Source organism: Poromitra crassiceps (assembly GCF_964638095.1).
Source record: "Poromitra crassiceps genome assembly, chromosome: 11".
Taxonomy (NCBI): Eukaryota; Metazoa; Chordata; class Actinopteri; order Beryciformes; family Melamphaidae; genus Poromitra; species Poromitra crassiceps.
In genome coordinates this window covers 47,590,799-47,610,423 of record NC_139643.1, presented here as the reverse complement: position 1 = coordinate 47,610,423, position 19,625 = coordinate 47,590,799, and the positions used below count along the sequence as shown (strand labels likewise).

Genomic DNA, 19,625 nt, shown 5'->3' with positions numbered 1-19,625 from the left:
CTCTGCACTTGGCACAGTGCCAGCTGCATCTTGTTAACTGGTGAAATTAACTAAAAGTAGAATGTTGTCCCCAACGTCCAACATTACCATAAGACCAACCTAATATCACGCATTATGGTTTACACAGGCCCACAGTAGTCAAGCTGATTACCGCTTCACTGCATGCAAATGAGCAGAGACACAGATGATTAAATTTGAATTGCGACGCACTAACAGGGCCAAGCAATGCCCACAATAGCCCATAAGCGCGAAATAGCTCTTAGTAACCAAATATCACTCTGGAATCAAAGTGAATGCAGTCTGGCACAAAGCGCAATCGATTGCTTCGCCTGACGTAGTTGTCAATTTAGCGGAGGTCGTATGATATGCCGAGGTAGATCAAAATGCTTACCGCATATAAAGCCAAATAGGAGCCGTTCCCCCGCCCGATTTTACCCCCATTTTCTCCCCAATTGTACTTGGCCAATTTTCTTCCCCCTGCTGCCCCGGTCGCTGCTCCACCCCCTCCTGCCGATCTGGGGAGAGCCGTAGACTAGCACCATGCTTCCTCCGACACATGCGCAGTAGCCAGCCGCTTCTTTTCACCCGACAGCGGGGAGCCTCGCCGGTAGGACTTAGCATGTGGGAGGATCACGCTGTTCCCACCAGTTCCTTTCCAGCCCGAGCAGGCGCCCCCGACCGACCAGAGGAGGCGCTAGTGCAGCGACCAGGACAAATACCCTCAATCTGTCTTCCCTCCCCGCAGACACCAGCCAATCGTGCCTGTATGTACGCCTGATGAAGCCAGAGGTAACACGAGGATGCGAACCTGCACCCCTCACGTCGGGAGGCAGGGAATCTAGCGCTACACTACTCTAGGAGGAATAGGAGCCTTAACGCCCTTGGTAGAGCGAGTGCAGGAGAGCCTGGCTGAGGCAGACGCTAGGTGTGAGGAGATTAAGGTATGGTTGAGTAACGTTATAGCTTGAGATTCAAGCAGCGCACACACCACACTGTCCTGAGTAATTACTTTTAGGTGTGTTGTTTATTCATCAAGAATATATCGAGGAGATATTTGCTCATGAATATCTGCAAATGCAGATGGGAGCGTGCATGTTGTCTGTGTTTCAATAACTACCGGTAATGCATCCTTGCTGAGAATGACATGCCTGTTGAATGCGGACGAATTAAATAATCTTGCTGCAAAGTCGGCCTCTTAATGACAACACTGGAATAAAGATAGACTAGAGAGATAAAGAATAGACTACTAGATTAATAAATGCATTCGAAACATTTATTTAGGAACCAATTATTTTATAACATCGGTTTGGATAGCTTCACTAATTTGTCCGGTAAGGAAAGAAAAATCAATATCGGGACAGCTCTTCCACGATCAATCACTAAATGTACAATTTTCAAACATAAGCCCTATGCAGTCTTCTAGAGGGATTGCTATTGGTCAACAAACCCCACATTACACCAAGACTTTTTTTCAGTACTTAAGTTGAAGGGTCAGCTTACTAAACCTGTGGGTACACCCTTGACTTAGGCTTTTCTTGGTATGGAAATTCCCTTCTCATAGTCCAAAATCTTTCAAGATGGTCAAACCTGTTAAGAAAAGATGTACAGAACACCAACACACAGACATAACAACAAGTTTGCAGGTTTACACTTCCTGGTATCCAATTGTGTTACCAAATCCATCCAAGCATTTGGGAGTCCTTCGTGCTTTGCAGGGGTTTTCAGATGCTATGTGAAGAAGGAAATCTCTCCTATAGGATACTTTTTCTAGCCAGGTAAAAATCGTAAAAGCCAAATGTTATCATGAAATTGTACATGATCTCACTGTATATTTATAACTAATTTAAAAGTTTCTTAGCTGCAGAGACTTTTTTCTTTTTCAGATTTATACTATCCTGTACTGTACAATGTATTGGCAGCCTTTGGTCTAGTTCTACAGAAATCACTACTACAGGTTGCTCTTATTTTCACAAGGAAATCATCTTAAAAATCCAAAAGTCCAAAGAGGTTAGCCATTGGACTCCTTGTTTATACAAGAGCACTACACGTGATTAAAAAAAAAATCACTGAAAAGCCACCAACTGTCCATCTTGAGAGACCCAACTGTCCCATCTTGAGAAAAAGTAAGCAAAGGAAAAAATGTGACTTTGATTAATTTGACTGATTAATACAAAGCCACTAACGGTCCATCTTGAGAAAGTAAACTGTAAACTAAAATCTGCAAAAATCAGCTTTCATAATTATTCACCATTCAATCTACAATTTCAGTGAGATGAAGTTGCTGTGAAGTGTAATAATAATTAACTATGCGCTTAATGTATTATGCAGTCAAATGGCAGAAATCAGGTGTGTGAATTCACTTTTTTAGCTGCGACCAGCAGCTCGATAAGTCACTCTGTTGGTCCACAACAAGTTCACCACCCTTTAGCGGGCACAGTTTTTGCCCTAGGAGGCTGAAATGTGTCATGGAAGTCAAGTGTGTGTGAATGTGTATTTGTGTTCATGCCAATTGTCTAAAAGGGGGCGGGGCAAATTTCAAAATGCAGGGTGGTCGAGACAGTAGGGTGGGCTGCCCCTACTATCCTGCATTTCAGAAAGCCATATAGCCGTGACCACATATGTGGTCGCAGCTATATTCACACTTGTTTAAAGCTCGATCCAAAGCCTTCCCCATCTGGCTCGTCTCCATTCCATGTGACTTGAAAAAAGTAAAATCCAACGATGTTTCTTGATCTTGACAGTTAAGTAGCACACAAAAATGGGGGGTGGGTGAAGCAAGGGTTGATCAGCAGACTAGGAATAGATTCTAATCCAAGCAGGGTCATCTCCAAGCCTTTCTCCCTGCTCGGGTATCTGAAAAGCCAGGGCAATCCACTACACACCAACCATTTTTAAACTTTGAAACTCCCATGCACTTGTCTTCTAACATTTCCAGCGCAATAAATGCTTTGGTGGCTCTACTGGAGATTAGGATGAAAGGATTTTACACTAGACGTGACCACTGCCTGATAAGGATTTCTGCTCAATGACAGGCAGTTACAGCGTTGAGAGGAAAAGTTCATTCCTACAGTCAGTGTAGGAAATTAAAAAATATATTTTGAGGGCAACTTTTGCCCCACTGTCAAAAAAATGGGGGCATTTACAAAATTAAAAAAATTAATGACTGCATAAAGTTGCTAAAGCATAGTGTGAACAACAGCTCTGTTTGTGTGTCCTCCCGGGGATGCAAAAGTCAATGTTGAATGAAAAAGGTGACCAGTACCAGGACAGACATAAATCCTCTTATTTTGGGATTTAAAAAAAAGGTGACGACTAGTTTGGATCCCTGTCTTCGTCGTCTTCTTCCGTCACCCAGCTTGCTGGTGCTGAGTGTGTGTTAGAGATGGAAATTAAATGAATTGAATGAGAAGAGAATTATGGAAATCGTGGGGGCAATTTTGCAGGCTGAGTTCCCCACATGACTGCTTGTATTAAAGCAGTAAAGCATCAGTCTTTTCATGGCTCTGCATGTTTCCATGGTTACTGCTGTTTAAAAAGCTCCTAACACTTTCTAATATAAACACCAACACTGTCTATAATGCCAGCTGCCTCCTAAATATTATATTGCTGTATCATGTAGCCTCCAAGATGCCATGGGAAAAAATTTCAAATACATAATACTTTCGATCAACGACAAGTAGAAACATTGACTGTTTGTCGTAATCAGATGCAACCCGTTTCTTTCTACCATAGTGGTGATTTTAACAAAAAAAAATAGGGGACCGAATTTTTTTGGCTAAATTTCTGGTGATGTGATTGATCATGCCTTGAAAACTGCATGAATGGTCCATTTCGCAAGTACCTTTTGCAATGGTCAAAAACACTCACCTACCACCGCGGAGACCAGGGTCCAATTCCCGGTAGCGGTACTTCCGGTTTGGCCAGACGTTCCTACTGACACTATAGACCATTTTCACTGGGGCCATTTTGTGTCAAAAAGGCAGAATGAACACAGGTGCAAACAAAACACTAATGAGGGTTTCCAAATTCTTGCAAGTGTTTTGCTTGCACCTGTGTTCCCTGCCTTTTCGACACAAAATGGCCACCGTGAAAAGGGTTTATTGGCCGTTTATTGGGGGGGTAGCGTGATCCTCACACACACTACGTTCTGCAAGTGAAGCTACTCACTGTCAGATGAAAAGAAGCGGCTGGCGACCGCACATGTATCGGAGGAAGCATGTGCAAGTCTACAAGTCTTGCCAGATCAGCAGAGGGGGTGGAGCAACATCCAGGACAGCAAGGGGAATTGGCCAAGTACAACAGGGGAGAAAAAGCCCCCCCCCCCCCAAAAAACAACAACAAAACAACTAATGCCCCTTCTAAATAAATAACTACCCACAGGGCCAGTTTGACACGCCCTCTTTTGAACTGGCCGTTATGCCCTTAAAAGATAGTTGTGGATTTCCTCATTTAAAACTATGTGTGACGTGAAACGGCAAATAAACAACAAAAACACTATCTGTAGCACAGTAGCCTGCATATGAGGCGTTCAGGGAAACTCGGTCAATTGTAGCGTCTACCGATAGGCAGACGCTGTGAGGCATTTATGGGACATCTGTAATTTGTAGCTACAGAAAATAACCTGGGTTACACTCATGTTATCATGTGTTACTTAACTGGACATGTAACTAACATTGCAGTCCGAGCACTGCAGCACTTAAATTCTCTATTAGGATATTTATTTTGTAAGAATTTTAATAGCCATTGGTTTTGGACTTGGTGGCCTACATTGTGGCCGTGATGCCTCAATAAATTTGTATTTATCAATGGCCAAAGTGGCCTTGCCGTAAAAAATGACTTGATTCCAGGCCTGGGTTGTGTTGTGATGTAGTGAAGAGTGTGTTTGTGTAGTTCAGTTCTCTGCAGGTCATTCAAAAACTCATGTAGTCAGCCTATCCTCAGTCATACAATTCTTCTCCAATCCCTTCCCTTCCTATAGTGTACACAACCTCTTGTTGGAAGAGAAGCAGGATCCAAAATTAACTTTTTTTTTGTCCACTGGCCAAATGGCTAGTGAATGTTCAAATTGTACCTGCCATTTAATAGAATACTTTTCTTTTGGCTGGTCAGTGAAGCAAATCTACCGGCCACGTGCATATTTTACCAGCATTTGGCTGGCGGCTGGTGCTAATTTTGGACCCTGAAGAGAAGAGTAGGTTGCGTGTGTGAGAACGCTTAAACTTGTTTTGAGAATAAATGTCTACGTTTCTTTTCCCATTAGAACCAATTTGTCTTTATTGCATGCCTTTACTTCAAACGTATGGCACAAAACACAGCCATAGATATAGATAGAAAGGTGAGAAAAATGTTACAATTATTATCCGATTCATTTCACGACGACTCACAGAGCATGGTTGAACTAGAAAAGAAAATATACATGGGGCAAAAATAACTAATGGATCACATCACAAGTGGGCGATCTATCTTTCCACACTACTCAATAACAAAATAAAAATGGAAAATATCGAACTTGCCATAAAATGAGTTAACTCAAGACTCATGAGGCTAAAATTCAGCAACAATTTAAACTTAAATGCAACAAATATGAATCGACATGTCTCGTGTTTCCGAGAATCTACACAAGCGCTGCTAGGAGAAGGACACTGAGCAGCGGTTTAAAAGCGGGCTTTCTTAGCGGGCCCGTCAAACTCCTCGCGGACCCTGCCAAACCCGGCCTGGCCGGCACCCATTCCCCTAGAACCGCCCTGCTGCTGTTGGAAGCGCTCGTTGCGCTGTGGGGCGCAATTTGCCAGGGAGGCAAATTGGTGAGGGGAATAATATGAGTGGTGATGGAGGGTGAGTGCGTGAGCACACAGTTCATGTCCATAGGTAGGGGGGGAGGAGGGGGAGGGGGGGGTAAGTATAAGGTATGGGGCAAGATAAGGTGGTTTGTTTTAGGTTTGTCAGCAGATTTTACAACACAACCAGCAGGAGACACAGCCGAAGGTACCGTTCGTTCCAATATGAAGGTCCACAGGTGCCACAGGTTACATACGGAAAAGGAAGAAAGGGTAATGCTTTCGTTAGTCAGTGCCTCCCTAGCATGGCCTCCAGTGCATGCCAAAGATGGGTCTACATTGCTCCACTACCGGTATCAGGGGGGGTAGCATTTTGCATGCTAACCACTCTCGCCTCCTCGCCATCATTAACTCTTTCCCCGCCAAGAGTCTAATGGCAGCATGGCTTCCACGCCGTCACTGGATGGGGAATGTGTGGTTGGCTAGTTGTTGGTGCGTGTCGGGGGCGCCGTTTGTGATGTCAGTAGATATCAGAAGTGGACGGGGGGGATGGGCATCGGCGGTGGAGATTTCTGAGGTGCGTCTTGGGGCGGGCCGAACGCATGTCGCTTTGCATCTACATTAAACACTAAAACATTGAGATTTGTTTTGCATGCTTATTCACAGATTGTAGTGGGCTGAGAATGGCGTATGGCTCCTTTCACTTCAGTACTGTTTAAGCCTTTGTTCACTAAAGCCACGCTGAAGCTGTGCTCACGGTAAACCGGTCACACAAGAAGCACACTTTTCCTCAGCGCGCCCCGCCTCCACCCACAACTTGCATTGACTTCATGCCTGGCAGCTTCGCGCTTCGAAAAGAGGACGGAATCCTGATCAATCGCTTCAGCGTGGCGTGCAGCTGGTGTGAACGGTCTCACCTGTTAAACAAGGACGCCGAAATGAAACTGCGGGGCTTCAGCGTGGCTTGAGCGTATGGCGTGAACGAACGCCATGTCTGTTGCGTGACATCATGCACGTAGCGTGAGCAGTGATTGGTCTACTTTTGTGGGGACAGACATGCATACAGACCCTGTTCTAGATGGCTCAGCCACAGTCTGTGGCCATGTCGTAAAGAGTTGCCAGCCACTACCAGCGTTTTTGACGGCATCTATTTTCATTTAAAAAAGGGTTCTTTCGTTGATTTTTAAATCAACACATGTTTGGCATTTTTTGTAAAACAGTAATTTCCAAGGCGCCTGAACCGAATCCAATGTCTCTGAGGGTGGAGTCCAGTGTTATAGATATTTGGATGTTTTGAGCTCATCCACCCACTGAAATTGATCGAGTTGATTAAACTTGGTGGAGAGGCCGCTCCGCCATCATCGAGTCGGCGTTCCGAGCACCATCGGGTGGTTTGAAGCTGCCGATATCGGCTCTTTGACACTGACAGCGAGATTTTCCTATTCAATCCTATGGGACACGCGTGGCCTTCCTCTGCTTCCTGGTTTTGGCCGAGCTTCATGACTTGTTTTTAACCCTGGAAGCACCGCACCATTTCATGAATGACGAGAAATCTGGTCAGTGGCGGGGAAAGAGTTAACTATGGCAATGGAGTTAAACGCTAAAACTGGGTGGCTGAAGTGTATCGAGCCCTAGCAAAATAAAATCCATATGCTTTGTGTCAACAATAAGATTGAAGTGGCTACATTAACAGGAAACAAAGGGGGAAAAATGGTTAACAATCTAAATAAAGTATGTCTCACTGCAAGAAATGACAGCCTGACTTTATGCAGTTGGGTTTCAAACGTTCTCTGGTGGGAAAACGGACAGGCTTCAGACTATGCTGAATCCATGGTTTTAATAATGACGAGAGCTTCTAATATGGAAATACTGCGATCATCTGTAGAACATTGGCTCTTTGGCAAAACAGGCTGGACATTCAGCACAACACTTTTCCAACATGACAATAATTTGTTTATGAATGTGCACTGTATGTTATCACAGCCAGGTCACACTGTATGTTATCACAGGCCACACACATTTTGTGAAACCGGATTAACTTGAGTCCAACTCCCCATTTACACCTGGTTTTTAAATGCAACCTGTATCCAGATATGTTATCTGGATAATGGTTGCATTTAAAAACCAGGTGTAAATGGGGTGAAAGATCTGGACACAATTGTGAGCCAGACTACCTCCAGATCTGAGGCAGATCTGATCACATTCTGATCACGGTGCATTTACACATTGCATTAGCATGCATTTTTCCATATCCAGATAACATCCAGATAACTTATCCAGATACAGCTTAAAAACCAGGTGTAAACAGGGTGCAAGTGAATCCTTTGAACTGTCCAAATTCACACAACTAGGCAACAGGCGTGGCCACAATTCAAATGGAACTGTAAAACTAAAGAGGGTTTTAAACTAAGAGCAGGATGTCATGAACTGGAACTTCCATCATCAACTGCCTTAGCCTAATAAATAATCAATTACTTCTGAGCTTCACAGAAGTGTGAATCTAGGCTACACAGTGTCTCGCTCCGCACATATTGCAAATTCGTGGGTTGTAGACCCGTTGCATTTCTTCCATCATTTCACACGGTTTGTTCCTACAGGCTTTAGTCTGGAGGTGAAACCGCCTTGATATTCAAATTAAATTCACTAAATGGGCCAATATAACGCTCAACAGTCATGTGACATCGTGATGGTGGGGACCAGCGGTCTAAACAGTTGCCATTAGACTATTAGCTCAATGGCTAACTAGGGCTGGGCAATATAATCGATACGGCAATATATCGCGATATTTTATTTCCCGATACTGTATCGATACTTGGACGCCAAGTATCGAGATATAAAAAAAATAAAAAATAATGTGCAGGCCATGCCATGCCAGGCCTCTGCATCTGGTGATTCACACCCCTAATCAATACTGTATCGATATTTCCCATATGGTTGCGTTCAGTAACACTCAACACTCAGTAGTTTTGACTAAATTTGTCCACTAACTTATCAGTATTAAGTGATGTACATATTATTACACTACCTGGGTGGTACACAGTGTGTTGTATCTTTAGCTCTATTATTTAATTTTGAGTAAATTCTGTAGAATATCGCAATATATCGCAATATGTATCGCATCGCAATATATCGTGATACAATCGTATCGTGACCCAAGTATCGTATCGTGAGATCCTTGCCAATACCCAGTCCTATGGCTAACGGTTTGAGCCCTACTCAGTGGTTAACCAATCTTGCCCAGCATGCTGATGATACAGCGTGCTCCACCAATCAAATACGTCAATATTACACTTTAGAATTGTGGGTAGTGTAGTACTTCTCCATGACATCTAATAAAAAAAAAATTACGAATAAACAATGATGATATCGTACCAGTGTAGGAAATTTACAAAATATGTTGGGTGCAAATTTTGCCCCCACGGTCTATTTTTTTTGGGGCATTTACAAAATTTTGGGGGCACTTTAAAAAGTAATTAACGCATAAAGTTGCTAAAGCGTAGTTTTCTTCATCTTCTTCTGGCAACCAGCTTGCAGGTGTTGAGTGTGTGTTAGAGACGTAAATTAAATTAATTTAATGAAAAGAAAATTATAGAAATCTTGGGGGCAATTTTTGTCCCTGGATCATGGTTGTTAGGGGCATTCTGAGATTTCTTGGGGGTGTTTTTGCCCTTGCCCCTGGCTAAATTCCTACACTGTATCGTACAGATTTGTGGCTTCTACAGGAACATATTGTAATTGTAATGTAATTGTATTCAGTCATTATAAACAACAAAATCACAGTATAAACAAAGTCATACAAGCAGAGACTGAACAGGCTCAGGCAGAAGCAAAATGCTTATATTATGCCTGACCTAATTTCTACTCCCGTTAAGCTCTCCTCCAAAATGAAAGAAAAACAACAACAGAAAAGTAATTTACAACAGTCAATGATATAGCCTCGTTTCACAACTAGCTCGCCGTGGCAAATCTACCATGGGTGGTTATGACATTATGGATAATAATCAAAATCTGATTGCAGAATATGGAATACTCTTCCGGAACCCAGGTGTCACGTGACTGTTGAGCTCTATTGCTTTGAATCCAAATATACCAAGAAATATACCAAGCGAACATAAGCTTCTATTATGAAATATTAGCCTTCATTTGTCAAGAGCTGCAAATGTGAAGCAGACTATTTTCTCAGACAAAAAAAAGGGAAACTAAAAGATGGTCGCTTTTGTCCAAAGTTTTTCAAAAGGTCAAAACTATTGTGGAATATTGAGGACCTATGAGGTAAGAACAAGTATGGAAATGAGGACCTATGAGGTAAACCCACATCTTTCCATCTTTACTGTGTCAACTGTAAACCGGCAATGAAGCCAAGATTAGTACCAAGATCCTGCCAGTAGCACAGATCTTTAACTCAAGACTTAGGTTGCATCTGAGATTAGAATCATTCATATCCAGTTCAGTGTACAATGACATTGGCCTCCTCAACAGGAACCGTCACACGGCTTATGCCTGCCCCCGTCAGCTCAAAATGTTGTGGTCTGGTCTGCATTTTTTTTTTAAACAATGTAATGTAATGCCTTAAAACCGTCAACCTGCACTAAAAATATTGAAATTCTTCAGGTGCAAAAAAGCAGCTTGTGAAAAGGTCCAGGAGGTGAGCTGAAACCCTACTTCATGTCACAAAAGTGGTATCACAGAGGAGCTTTGCAAAGGATGTCACATTGCCACCCTAACGTACACACATAGCTTCTTCATATACCACCTGACTCCTTTCTCATGACAGCTGAAGGTGTCGGCACAGTACGGAGATGTGCTTTTACTGCTAGAGACTCATATTTTCAACAAGTTGTTGGAAAAACAAAAACATCGATGCCATTCGTCCTCTTGCCAGGAGAAGTGCCTGTCGAGCTCACAGGAGACAGGGCTTGCAAATAGCGGGTCCACTACACACATGCTGTGTTTTACAAGAGGGAGCAAGAGCCACTGAAGTCTGTGTACAGATCGCAGAGAGCAATTATATCCCTATGATTTTAGTGCAGGTTGACGGTTTCTCAGCTAAAGACAGCAGCACGATTCTGGTGAAGGAGACTGAGGGGGCTCGGGCTCGCCAGTGAAACCCGATCAAGCGGGCGGGACAGCACATCCGTCTCTCAACAAGGAGCAATCCATCTGAAGACAGCGGGGGAGCGCAAGTCCTTCATATTCACAGCCAGCTGGCCTTCACGGTTACAAGTCAGCGTTTCCAACAAGACAGAAAGGCCAACCCCCAAACTACTACAGTCAACTACTGATCTTCCCCTCAGCGGGATACATTACCATTTCGTTGGACATCATGCCTCCTCCGGGAGAGGGTCCGCCTCCACCTCCGCCTCCGCCTCCACCTCCGCCTCCGCCTCCGCCTCCGCCTCCGCCCATTCCCTGCTTTGCCTGCTCAAAGCCCATGCCGCTCATGGGGAACTTCTGGTTGGGCGTTCCAAAGGACATATCTAACAGAGACAACATGACTACATGTCACACATTCGAAAAAGAAAACAGAGGTGTCAGAGAAAGAAAGAGGTCGGACAAAGTCCTTACGGAGCCTTTTGTTGTGAAAAAAAAAAAAAAAGCTTGGATCTAGCTCTAAAGCCCAGCTCAGACCAATGATGAGCAATGAGTTGAAAAGTTGCTTGCGTTGCGATGCTCGCCAACTCTGGCTTCCTTTAAAAGGGCCGGAGTTGCGAATCATTGGTATGAACTAGGGGTGCACCGATCGATCGGCACGCAATCTGTATCGCCGATTTGGACCTCAAATATGTGATCTGCTGTTTCCGATATTCCTTTATTGTCGCCGATCGCATAGCCGATCATGCTGCACGTGAGAAACATGAGGCAGCCCATTTTCATGTCTTCAATGTCCATCGTTTAACTTTCATATTGTGCTCTAACGTTTATATCATTGTGTTGCAAAGCACACGCTTTGCTTTCGTCAGCCGTACTTTGCACCTGAATATAAGCCGCAGCAGCTAAATTGAATGATTGTTACATATATAAGCAGCACTGGACTAAGCCGCAGGTGTTTTAATGTTTAAAACTGGTCAGGAGGAGGCGTAGCGCCTGCCTGTAACAGAGATCTCCGTGTCTTATCAGCGGAGACCGTTTTGAGTCCGATGAACAAATCAATCAAAAACACTTCACTACGTCCAAGGCTACAAGATTCGTTTCATTCCATTGAATTTGGCAGCGCGGACGAAACATGGGTGGAACGAAACATGCAAATTACATGTTTTGCATCCTCATCGTCGTAACACAGCCAGTTCTCCATCTTTTGAAGCATGATGTTAGATTACAACGAGCTAGTTGTGTGGCTTAGCCTTCCAAAATGTTGCCGTTAAGTTTTTAGAATGTAATACATAGAATTGGGAACGTTACATTCAATTTCATTCAGACTGTGTTTCTGGCTCAATCGCCGACATTTTTCCCCTGGAGCGAGGGAGGGTGGGAGGAGGGAGGGTGTTTTACAGTAGTGGCTGATAGAGCGTAGTGGCACAGTGCTCCAAGCAGGTCGCGAGGCACATTTTTTGTCCACACACCACACCAGACTGTCAACACACCCCGTGCGTCTTTGAATCACACAAATCAGCTGGTGATTAGAGCAGACTCAGCAGAGAGAAGTTACCTCCAGTCCTCCCGCCTACCGAGGCATTTGCATGCTGTTAAGTCCGTGTTTGATCCATATTTGCGTGTATCCTCCTAACGTTAATAGCTCCGGTTAGCTTTAGCCGCTTTAGCTTAATCGATAAAATAGTTAACTTGGGTCGAAGTTATTTTTCTTGTGTAACAGGGAAATCCCGGAAAATTGAGTATTTTTGTTGAGTGAACTGAACTGCATTGAACTGGTAACATGGAAATCCCGAAGTGGAATGAGTTTTGTTCTTTTATAAACTGAACTGAGGGAACTGGACTGAACTACTAGCCATTTAGTTCAACACAGTCTTGTGCTCCAATTATCTCACACACAAAAAATCATGTTGGCGGTTTCCTTTAGCCTACAAAATATAAAATATTGATGTAGAAAAAAAAGAAAATGTGCTGCACTTTCAATTTGATGCATGAAATGTAGGCCTATATGTAAAATGGAAACTGTTCTATAATAGACTGCTATAGCTGCTTACAAAATAAATAAATACATATATATATCGGTGATCGGTAATCGGTGATCGGTCGATGATCGGTTGGGCAGATATTTCTCATAGGTAATCGGTGGCAAAAAACGTGATCGGTGCACCCCTAGTATGAACTGGGCTTAAGTGACAATTAGGGATTATAGTGTCATTTCAAATGAAAAACAACAAACTACACAGCATTACATCCGAGCATGTGCAACTTCCTATGAGTGCGATATTACAAAAATAAATTCTCACACCGTCAACATTATGTGCAACCAATACGACCGCATGGGCGTAAACGACGTTTTGACATCAACAATGCAATTAAGTCGTCTAATGGAAATATAGCCAATCTGAGAATGTCATGAAGCTTGTAAGCCTGTGAAAAGTAAGCAGACTAGAGGGCCTGCGTTCTGGCCGGAGCCCGAGGGCCCATTTCCCCATCACTAGCTAGACTAGTGCTAGGGCCTGTATTTTCTATTTTGTTTTACCGTAGTACTTTTTTGTATAAAGTGGATTTGATAGACGTAGGCTATTAGAAATTGATCAAACACAAAAGGCTCGGGGGAAGGAAGGTGGGGCGGGGCTGAGCCGGAAATTCTGACAAGCTGGAGGGCTCACATCGGGCTCGGGTCCAAACACGTAGTGCCCGGCCCGGCCTGTGGCCTAGATTTGAGGCCCGTGCAGGGCTCTAAAGCAGACCGATTCATTCAGAAAAGATGGCGTTGGGCGGGTGCATCTAATGAATCTTCTCTTCCCATCAACCCGAATACAATAAAGTCAAACGGATGACTTACCAGACATGCCCATGGCTCCACCACCAGCATTCTCCAGCATTCTCCGGTCCCTCTGCACACAAAAACAAACCAAAGAAAACCATTCATTCAACCACACAGATATATGAACAAAGTATCAGATCACATCACTCATATATATGAAGGGCTTTTTCTTCCCTCGTGCAGTTTTAACTCACATCCATGAAGTTGCTGCTCATCCTGTTGTAGTTCTCCTCGCGCTGGCGGCGCATCTGCTCTTCCATCTCCCGCTTGCGCAGCATCTCCTCCTCGCGCCTGCGACGCTCTTCCTCCTGTCTGTTTACCAACAGAAAATATTCCAATTACAAAGAAGCCAGGCTGAAACATCGACAACGATAATTGATTTGATTTCATCTGAGAAAAAGCTTATCACACAAAAAAGGGAGGATTTGGCAAACATTTAAAATGTATGGGAGCGAAGCCTGCATATGGGAGCTACACAAGATCCCTGGGAGTCTGATGCATTTCTGTTAAGATCCATAAATGGCTGGAGAAATACCTGAGCTGCATCTCTTTTCTCTTTTGCATCTCCTGGGTGTGAATCTCCTCCATTCGCCGCAGCTCCTCCTGCCGCCTCAGCAGATCTGCAAGGAAACATGAAACCAACCCATTTAATTATGGCTCGAGAACAGTACATGCCCCCGTGTCCGGTAACACACATCCTCCCTGGTGATGGTGACAGACAGTAGGAAATATGCATTTCAAAACACTGACAACGGACTGACAATTTATCTTTTCACAAGTATAGAATTACTACATAAATACAGTCATGACTAACAAGACTTCTATGAAGCACACCAGCAAGGGGAAACATGATAGAGCATGACATGTTGAAACCTGGACCGGATTCTTTAAATCCAACGGTTTCCGTCTTTTGAGTCATCGGTCTTTCGAGCTCGTCAGCTTGCAGTAGCACACTTGCCTTGTCGCAGCAGGTTGGCCTGGTGCTCGTGGTAGGCGTCGTCCATCTCGCTCTCCAGCTTCTCGCGGGCCTCCTGCATGTTCTTCTCCACCTGCTGCCTCTGCTGCTTCTCCATCTCATCCAGAGACTTCCAGCGCTTGGAGTACTCGTATTCAAAGGTGCCCGGACGCGGGAAGCGGGGTGGCTCCTCTCGTTCTCTGCAGACAGTCAAAAACACAAAATATCAGTTTCTGTCTCCTACATCAGGGTACCTATGGCAGAGGTGTCAATCTCTATTTCATCCCGGGCCACATCAGCATTATGGTTGCCCTCAAAGGGCTGGTTGTAAATGTAACAATATAAATGTATCTAGCCTATGTGTTATCATGCAGCATTTCATAATTGCCTCCGATTAGATGATTGCTTTTTAATTACTTATTAACTAGCCCTGAAAGCAGAATTATACGGAAAAAAATTGTAAACAGACAACTAGAAGCCTACAACTATTATTCAATTTAAAAATAGCTATTTTTCGGGCCACGTAAATTTAGACGGCGGGCCGGATTTGGCTCCCGGGCCTTGAGTTTGACACGTGTGATAAGGGATAAAGGAGGTTTCAAATGTCTTTCAAGGTATTGCAGATGAGCCTACCATGGGAAGATATTTTCAGTATCACAGCGCGCCCCGGTGTTTGAGCACATCTGCTTAAAAGTTTTTTTTTTCATAATTAATATTTAATTATATAAGCCTATACCACAGATAGATTGACAACAGTTTATTGTTACTGTCTCTTAGAGACCCAACTTAAACCACAGCAGTTATTGGGAGCAGCTGAGACAGAGCTGAACAAATATAGGTTTCATTCACACAGATAAACATCTGCTGCTCCGTAGAGAAAAGCATATTGATTTGTAACAGCTGCAAACCCCCACCCCCACCCCAAAACCCCCACTTTCACGCCATACCATCTGCTGTCACCTAGCAGTTACTTCGCTTGAATCATTTGCATAAGAAAGACCAAGATGGGGTCATTCTGCACCTGGTCGCAGTGAAACCCCCTCCGCACAGCACTCAACAGAAGCACCACAATGATCTCACTAAAGACACACTAAGCACATACAAGAAGAAACTAATGGGCAGTGATAAGCTTACTTCTGGTATCTGGGGTTCTTCTGTGCCAGTTTCTCCGGAAGACCGTCCTCGTCATCATACTGTTCCAGTGGCTCGACGACAACGGGCCGGGGTGACCTGTTAAGACAAAGAAAAGGTTAATGGTTACTCAAGCTTCCCACGCATTATCAAACAAGAGCCTACAATATAATCCGTTTTTTTTAATAGATCCATTTTAGATCCAATACTTTATATAATTCTATTTTAGTTACAGACCCAAAGCAATAATTTGACACACAACGCAAAAGAACATAATTAGCTACAGCTACACAACACTGAGAATGTTATAATGAGAACTAGCAGGTTTCACAAAAGCTCACAGACAACTATTAAAAAGAGAGGCTTGAATGTGTGAACACTTTCTTTCGATTTCTATTCTTGCAAAAAAAAATCTATAAATTCAAGCACTTTCGTGGCATTTTTTTCCCTTACAAATTCACAAACTTTCATGGATTTCAAGGACCCGTGGGAACCCTGTAGTTATTATATCTAAAGATCTGGCAGGTCTCGTGTTCATGGCAACTGCACTTACGTGGTGAGCAGAAAGACGCCCTCATTGCAGCGGTCCAGGGCCTTTCTGGCAGCAGGTTTGGAGGCGAACTCGACGATGCCCTTCCCTGTAGAGCGGCCGCGGTCGTCTACGATGACGACCGACCTCTCCACCATCCCGAACAGTGAGAAGGCCTCTTCCAGGAGCTCGTTGGAAACAAACGGCGACAGGTTCTTCACAGACAGAGCTGCAGAGTGTGTGGCAAAGCGGACGCGCAGCGGCCTGCCTTTCATCGGTATATCGTCCAATTCTGCCTTTGCAATCTCTGCCACTCCGCGAGACTCCTGCAACACAGAAATAAAGAAAGATATATGTATACTTAACAAAATCGAGTCAGAATGATCATGAACCAGGACCCCTATATATAAAAACACTAAGGTAGCCAAATTCAGAAATGTTGCGATGAATCTCCAGAAGTGGTATTATCTGTGTGGTGTAAAATTTGCACTCACCACAGAAATTCTTGTAAATATTGGTGTAATCATATAGCCTAATTCTAATAGAACCAAAGCGATGACACGTTGTATGACATCACAAGTTACAACAATAGGGTGAATTTAAACGTCTCTTACCAGTCGGATGAAGCCAAAACCTTTGCCTTTGTTGATGAAGACCTCGCTGGGCTCCCCATATTTTGCGAAGAGCTTCTTGAACTCGTCGTCACTGATGTCGTTGGGCAGGTTCCCGATGAACAGACGGCACCGCTGTGTGTAGGTCTTCTCGCCAGGTTTCAGCAGCATGGCCAGTGTTGCCCTCAGCTCCTGCTAATCAAATGCAAATAAACAATTTCAGAATAATCCCATGAATCTCTCAAACAAACGAGACTGCCATACTCAAAGATAGCAAGAAAACGCCAAAACAGCCACTGGAGATTAATGAAAGAAAAACGTGTTGCCTGGACTCCTTTTATCCTGACAGAGTAAATAGTTAAATAGATTGACGATAGACTATATTATAGTCTATCGTCAATCTATTTAACTTTTATTAATTAATATGAATTTATTATTTATGAATTGTAGTCACTATAATATACTGCAAAACCGTTTCACAATACAGCTCGTGACCCTCAATTTGAGCAACAACGCAACCTAGCGTTACTCCCTAGAGTCCCTACCCCCTATTCCCCAAAAAGAAAAGGGAAGGTTAATACACTTTAAACACGGTCTCTGGCAAGCCAGCACAATGCGCATCAACACAATTGATTAAAACCATTCAGAATTTACAACAGAAAACCCGGGGTGCTATGTGGCTATTCAATACACTGCGACTGCACTGCAGGGATTTTACACAAGATGGCGGATAATCGAAGCTACTGTAATTCACATTGGGGGCGGTCGTTTTTAATTCCGTCTACTCCCGTCAAACTAGTGAGGCGACTACACATCTACAGCCGTTTCAGTGCAGCGGCCATATGGTGTAACTCCGCCCGCTCGGGCTGCTCCGACCTGCAAATCTTGCGTGTCCTTGGTTTGCGAACACTAGCTTGCTTTGTCTACATCATGCCCGACTACTGTGTTACGCAACAGCGATGCTAGCTAACGTTAGCTTGTTGCAAGAAAGTGATTTTCCAAAACACTGTAAACAAAAATACATGTCGACATCCCACACGGCACAAAAATAACATTAAATAAACAACAAACCGGTGGCTGCTCGTCTGCCGCGGCTGAATCGCTCGTTGTGGCCTTCGGCGGCTCTCTCTGCTGCTCCCTCGGCTGCTCTCTCGGCTGCTCTCTCGGGCCTCGTTGGGAAAATGATCTCGGGCCTTGTTGGGAAAATGATCTCGGGCCTTGTTGGGAAAATGATCGCGGGCCTTGTTGGGGACCTGATTTGTTGGGGCTTTGATGGGGCATTGATCTCTGGTTCTGGCCTTGATGGGGCATTGATCTCTGGTTCTGGCCTTGATGGGGCATGGATCTCTGGTTCTGGTTCTGGCCCTGCTGGGGGACTGGCTTCGGGCTTTCTTGGGCCACTGGCTTCGGGCTTTCTTGGGGCACCGGCTTCGGGGTTTGTTGGGGCACGGGCACTGGCTTCGGGGTTTGTTGGGGCACGGGCACTGGCTTCGGGGTTTGTTGGGGCACGGGCACTGGCTTCGGGGTTTGTTGGGGCACGGGCACTGGCTTCGGGGTTTGTTGGGGCACGGGCACTGGCTTCGGGGTTTGTTGGGGCACTGGCACTGGCTTCGGGGTTTGTTGGGGCTCTGGCTTCGGGGTTTGTTGGGGCACTGGCTTCGGGCTTTCTTGGGGCACTGGCTTCTGGCCTTGTTGATGAGGCATCGGCTTCTGCTGCTGCTGCCCATTAACATTTCCCATCGGCGATTGCTGCTGCTGCTGCTGGCTCTTGTTTGCCTGTACCGGTGCAGGTGGCGGAGACGACATGTTTGGTTTGGGTGGGGGAGACTGGATCTTGGGTTGGGGCGCGGGGGTCACGGTAATGTTAGCCTGTCGTTGTTGCTGCTCTTGCTGCTGCTGCATCGGGCCTTTCATGGTGAGAGCCGGGCCCGGACTCGGCGGAGGGATGATCCCAGTGGACGCAGTTTGCTGCTGAAGCTGCTGCGGCGTTTGTGGGACCGTCTGCGGTGATCCCTGATTGATGGGCTTGTTAAAATTATTGCCCATATTCCCTCTTCCTCCTCTGTGCTGGTTGTGCTGGTTCTGGTTCTGGAAAGGGTGACTTCTGAAATGGGGGTTGCCCATCAGGCCGCCTTGCATCGGGCCTCCAGGGCCGCCCCTGCGAGCCTGGAAGTTATTCATCCCACCGCCACGACCCCTGTTAAACCTATCCCGAGACATTTCGGATGTCTTAAATTGACAAACAGCCGAGTTAAAATACGAATAACTCTAGCGGGCGTTCTTCTCCAGTGTTGGTCGAATGTCGGTCGTCCTTGCTCTGAAAATGGCGACCGAAAAATAGTTGTCCTCGTAACAAAAGAGAAGGCTCCGCCCTGTCTGCTTCATTGGAGTGATGATTCGTTGGGTTTAGGCATGAGGAGTGCTGATTGGTTATATTTAGGATAAGGTACGCCAATCAGAGGCAGGGTAGGGCGGGTCTTGCCTTTGCCATCCCAGGAAGAAAAAAATAGCATTGGGGGAGGGGACTCCCAATTTCAAATGATGCCGTCATTATATGACGCCCAAAACCAGATATTTCTCATTTTATTATTTGTATAGCATCACATTTCAATATATAAATATTTATGGTATTAGACACATGCCTACTGCTGTGGCCTACGAATAAAGAAAATGCATGTGGGTAAAAAGATGGGTATAACCTCTGACC

At 44.7% G+C, this 19,625-nt stretch overlaps 1 protein-coding gene across 2 annotated transcripts; it reads right to left on the bottom strand.

Annotated features, from left to right (window-relative positions):
* Positions 1–5,261: 5,261 nt before the first annotated feature.
* On the bottom strand, positions 5,262–19,238 carry LOC310785247 (uncharacterized protein). Of its 2 annotated transcripts, none has more exons than XM_083646253.1 (10): positions 17,990–19,238; positions 16,922–17,113; positions 16,332–16,633; positions 15,782–15,877; positions 14,651–14,847; positions 14,228–14,312; positions 13,887–14,004; positions 13,711–13,762; positions 11,085–11,254; positions 5,262–5,771 (listed from the first exon to the last, which is right to left on the bottom strand). In XM_083646253.1, the coding sequence occupies exons 1-10, from the start codon at positions 19,136–19,138 to the stop codon at positions 5,655–5,657; spliced, it is 2,478 nt and encodes an 825-aa protein (XP_083502379.1). In that variant the 5' UTR covers positions 19,139–19,238; the 3' UTR covers positions 5,262–5,654. The 2 variants fall into 2 exon arrangements, with proteins under 2 accessions (XP_083502379.1, XP_083502380.1); XM_083646254.1 differs by having other exon boundaries at positions 16,922–17,110.
* Between the last annotated feature and the right edge of the window lie 387 nt (positions 19,239–19,625).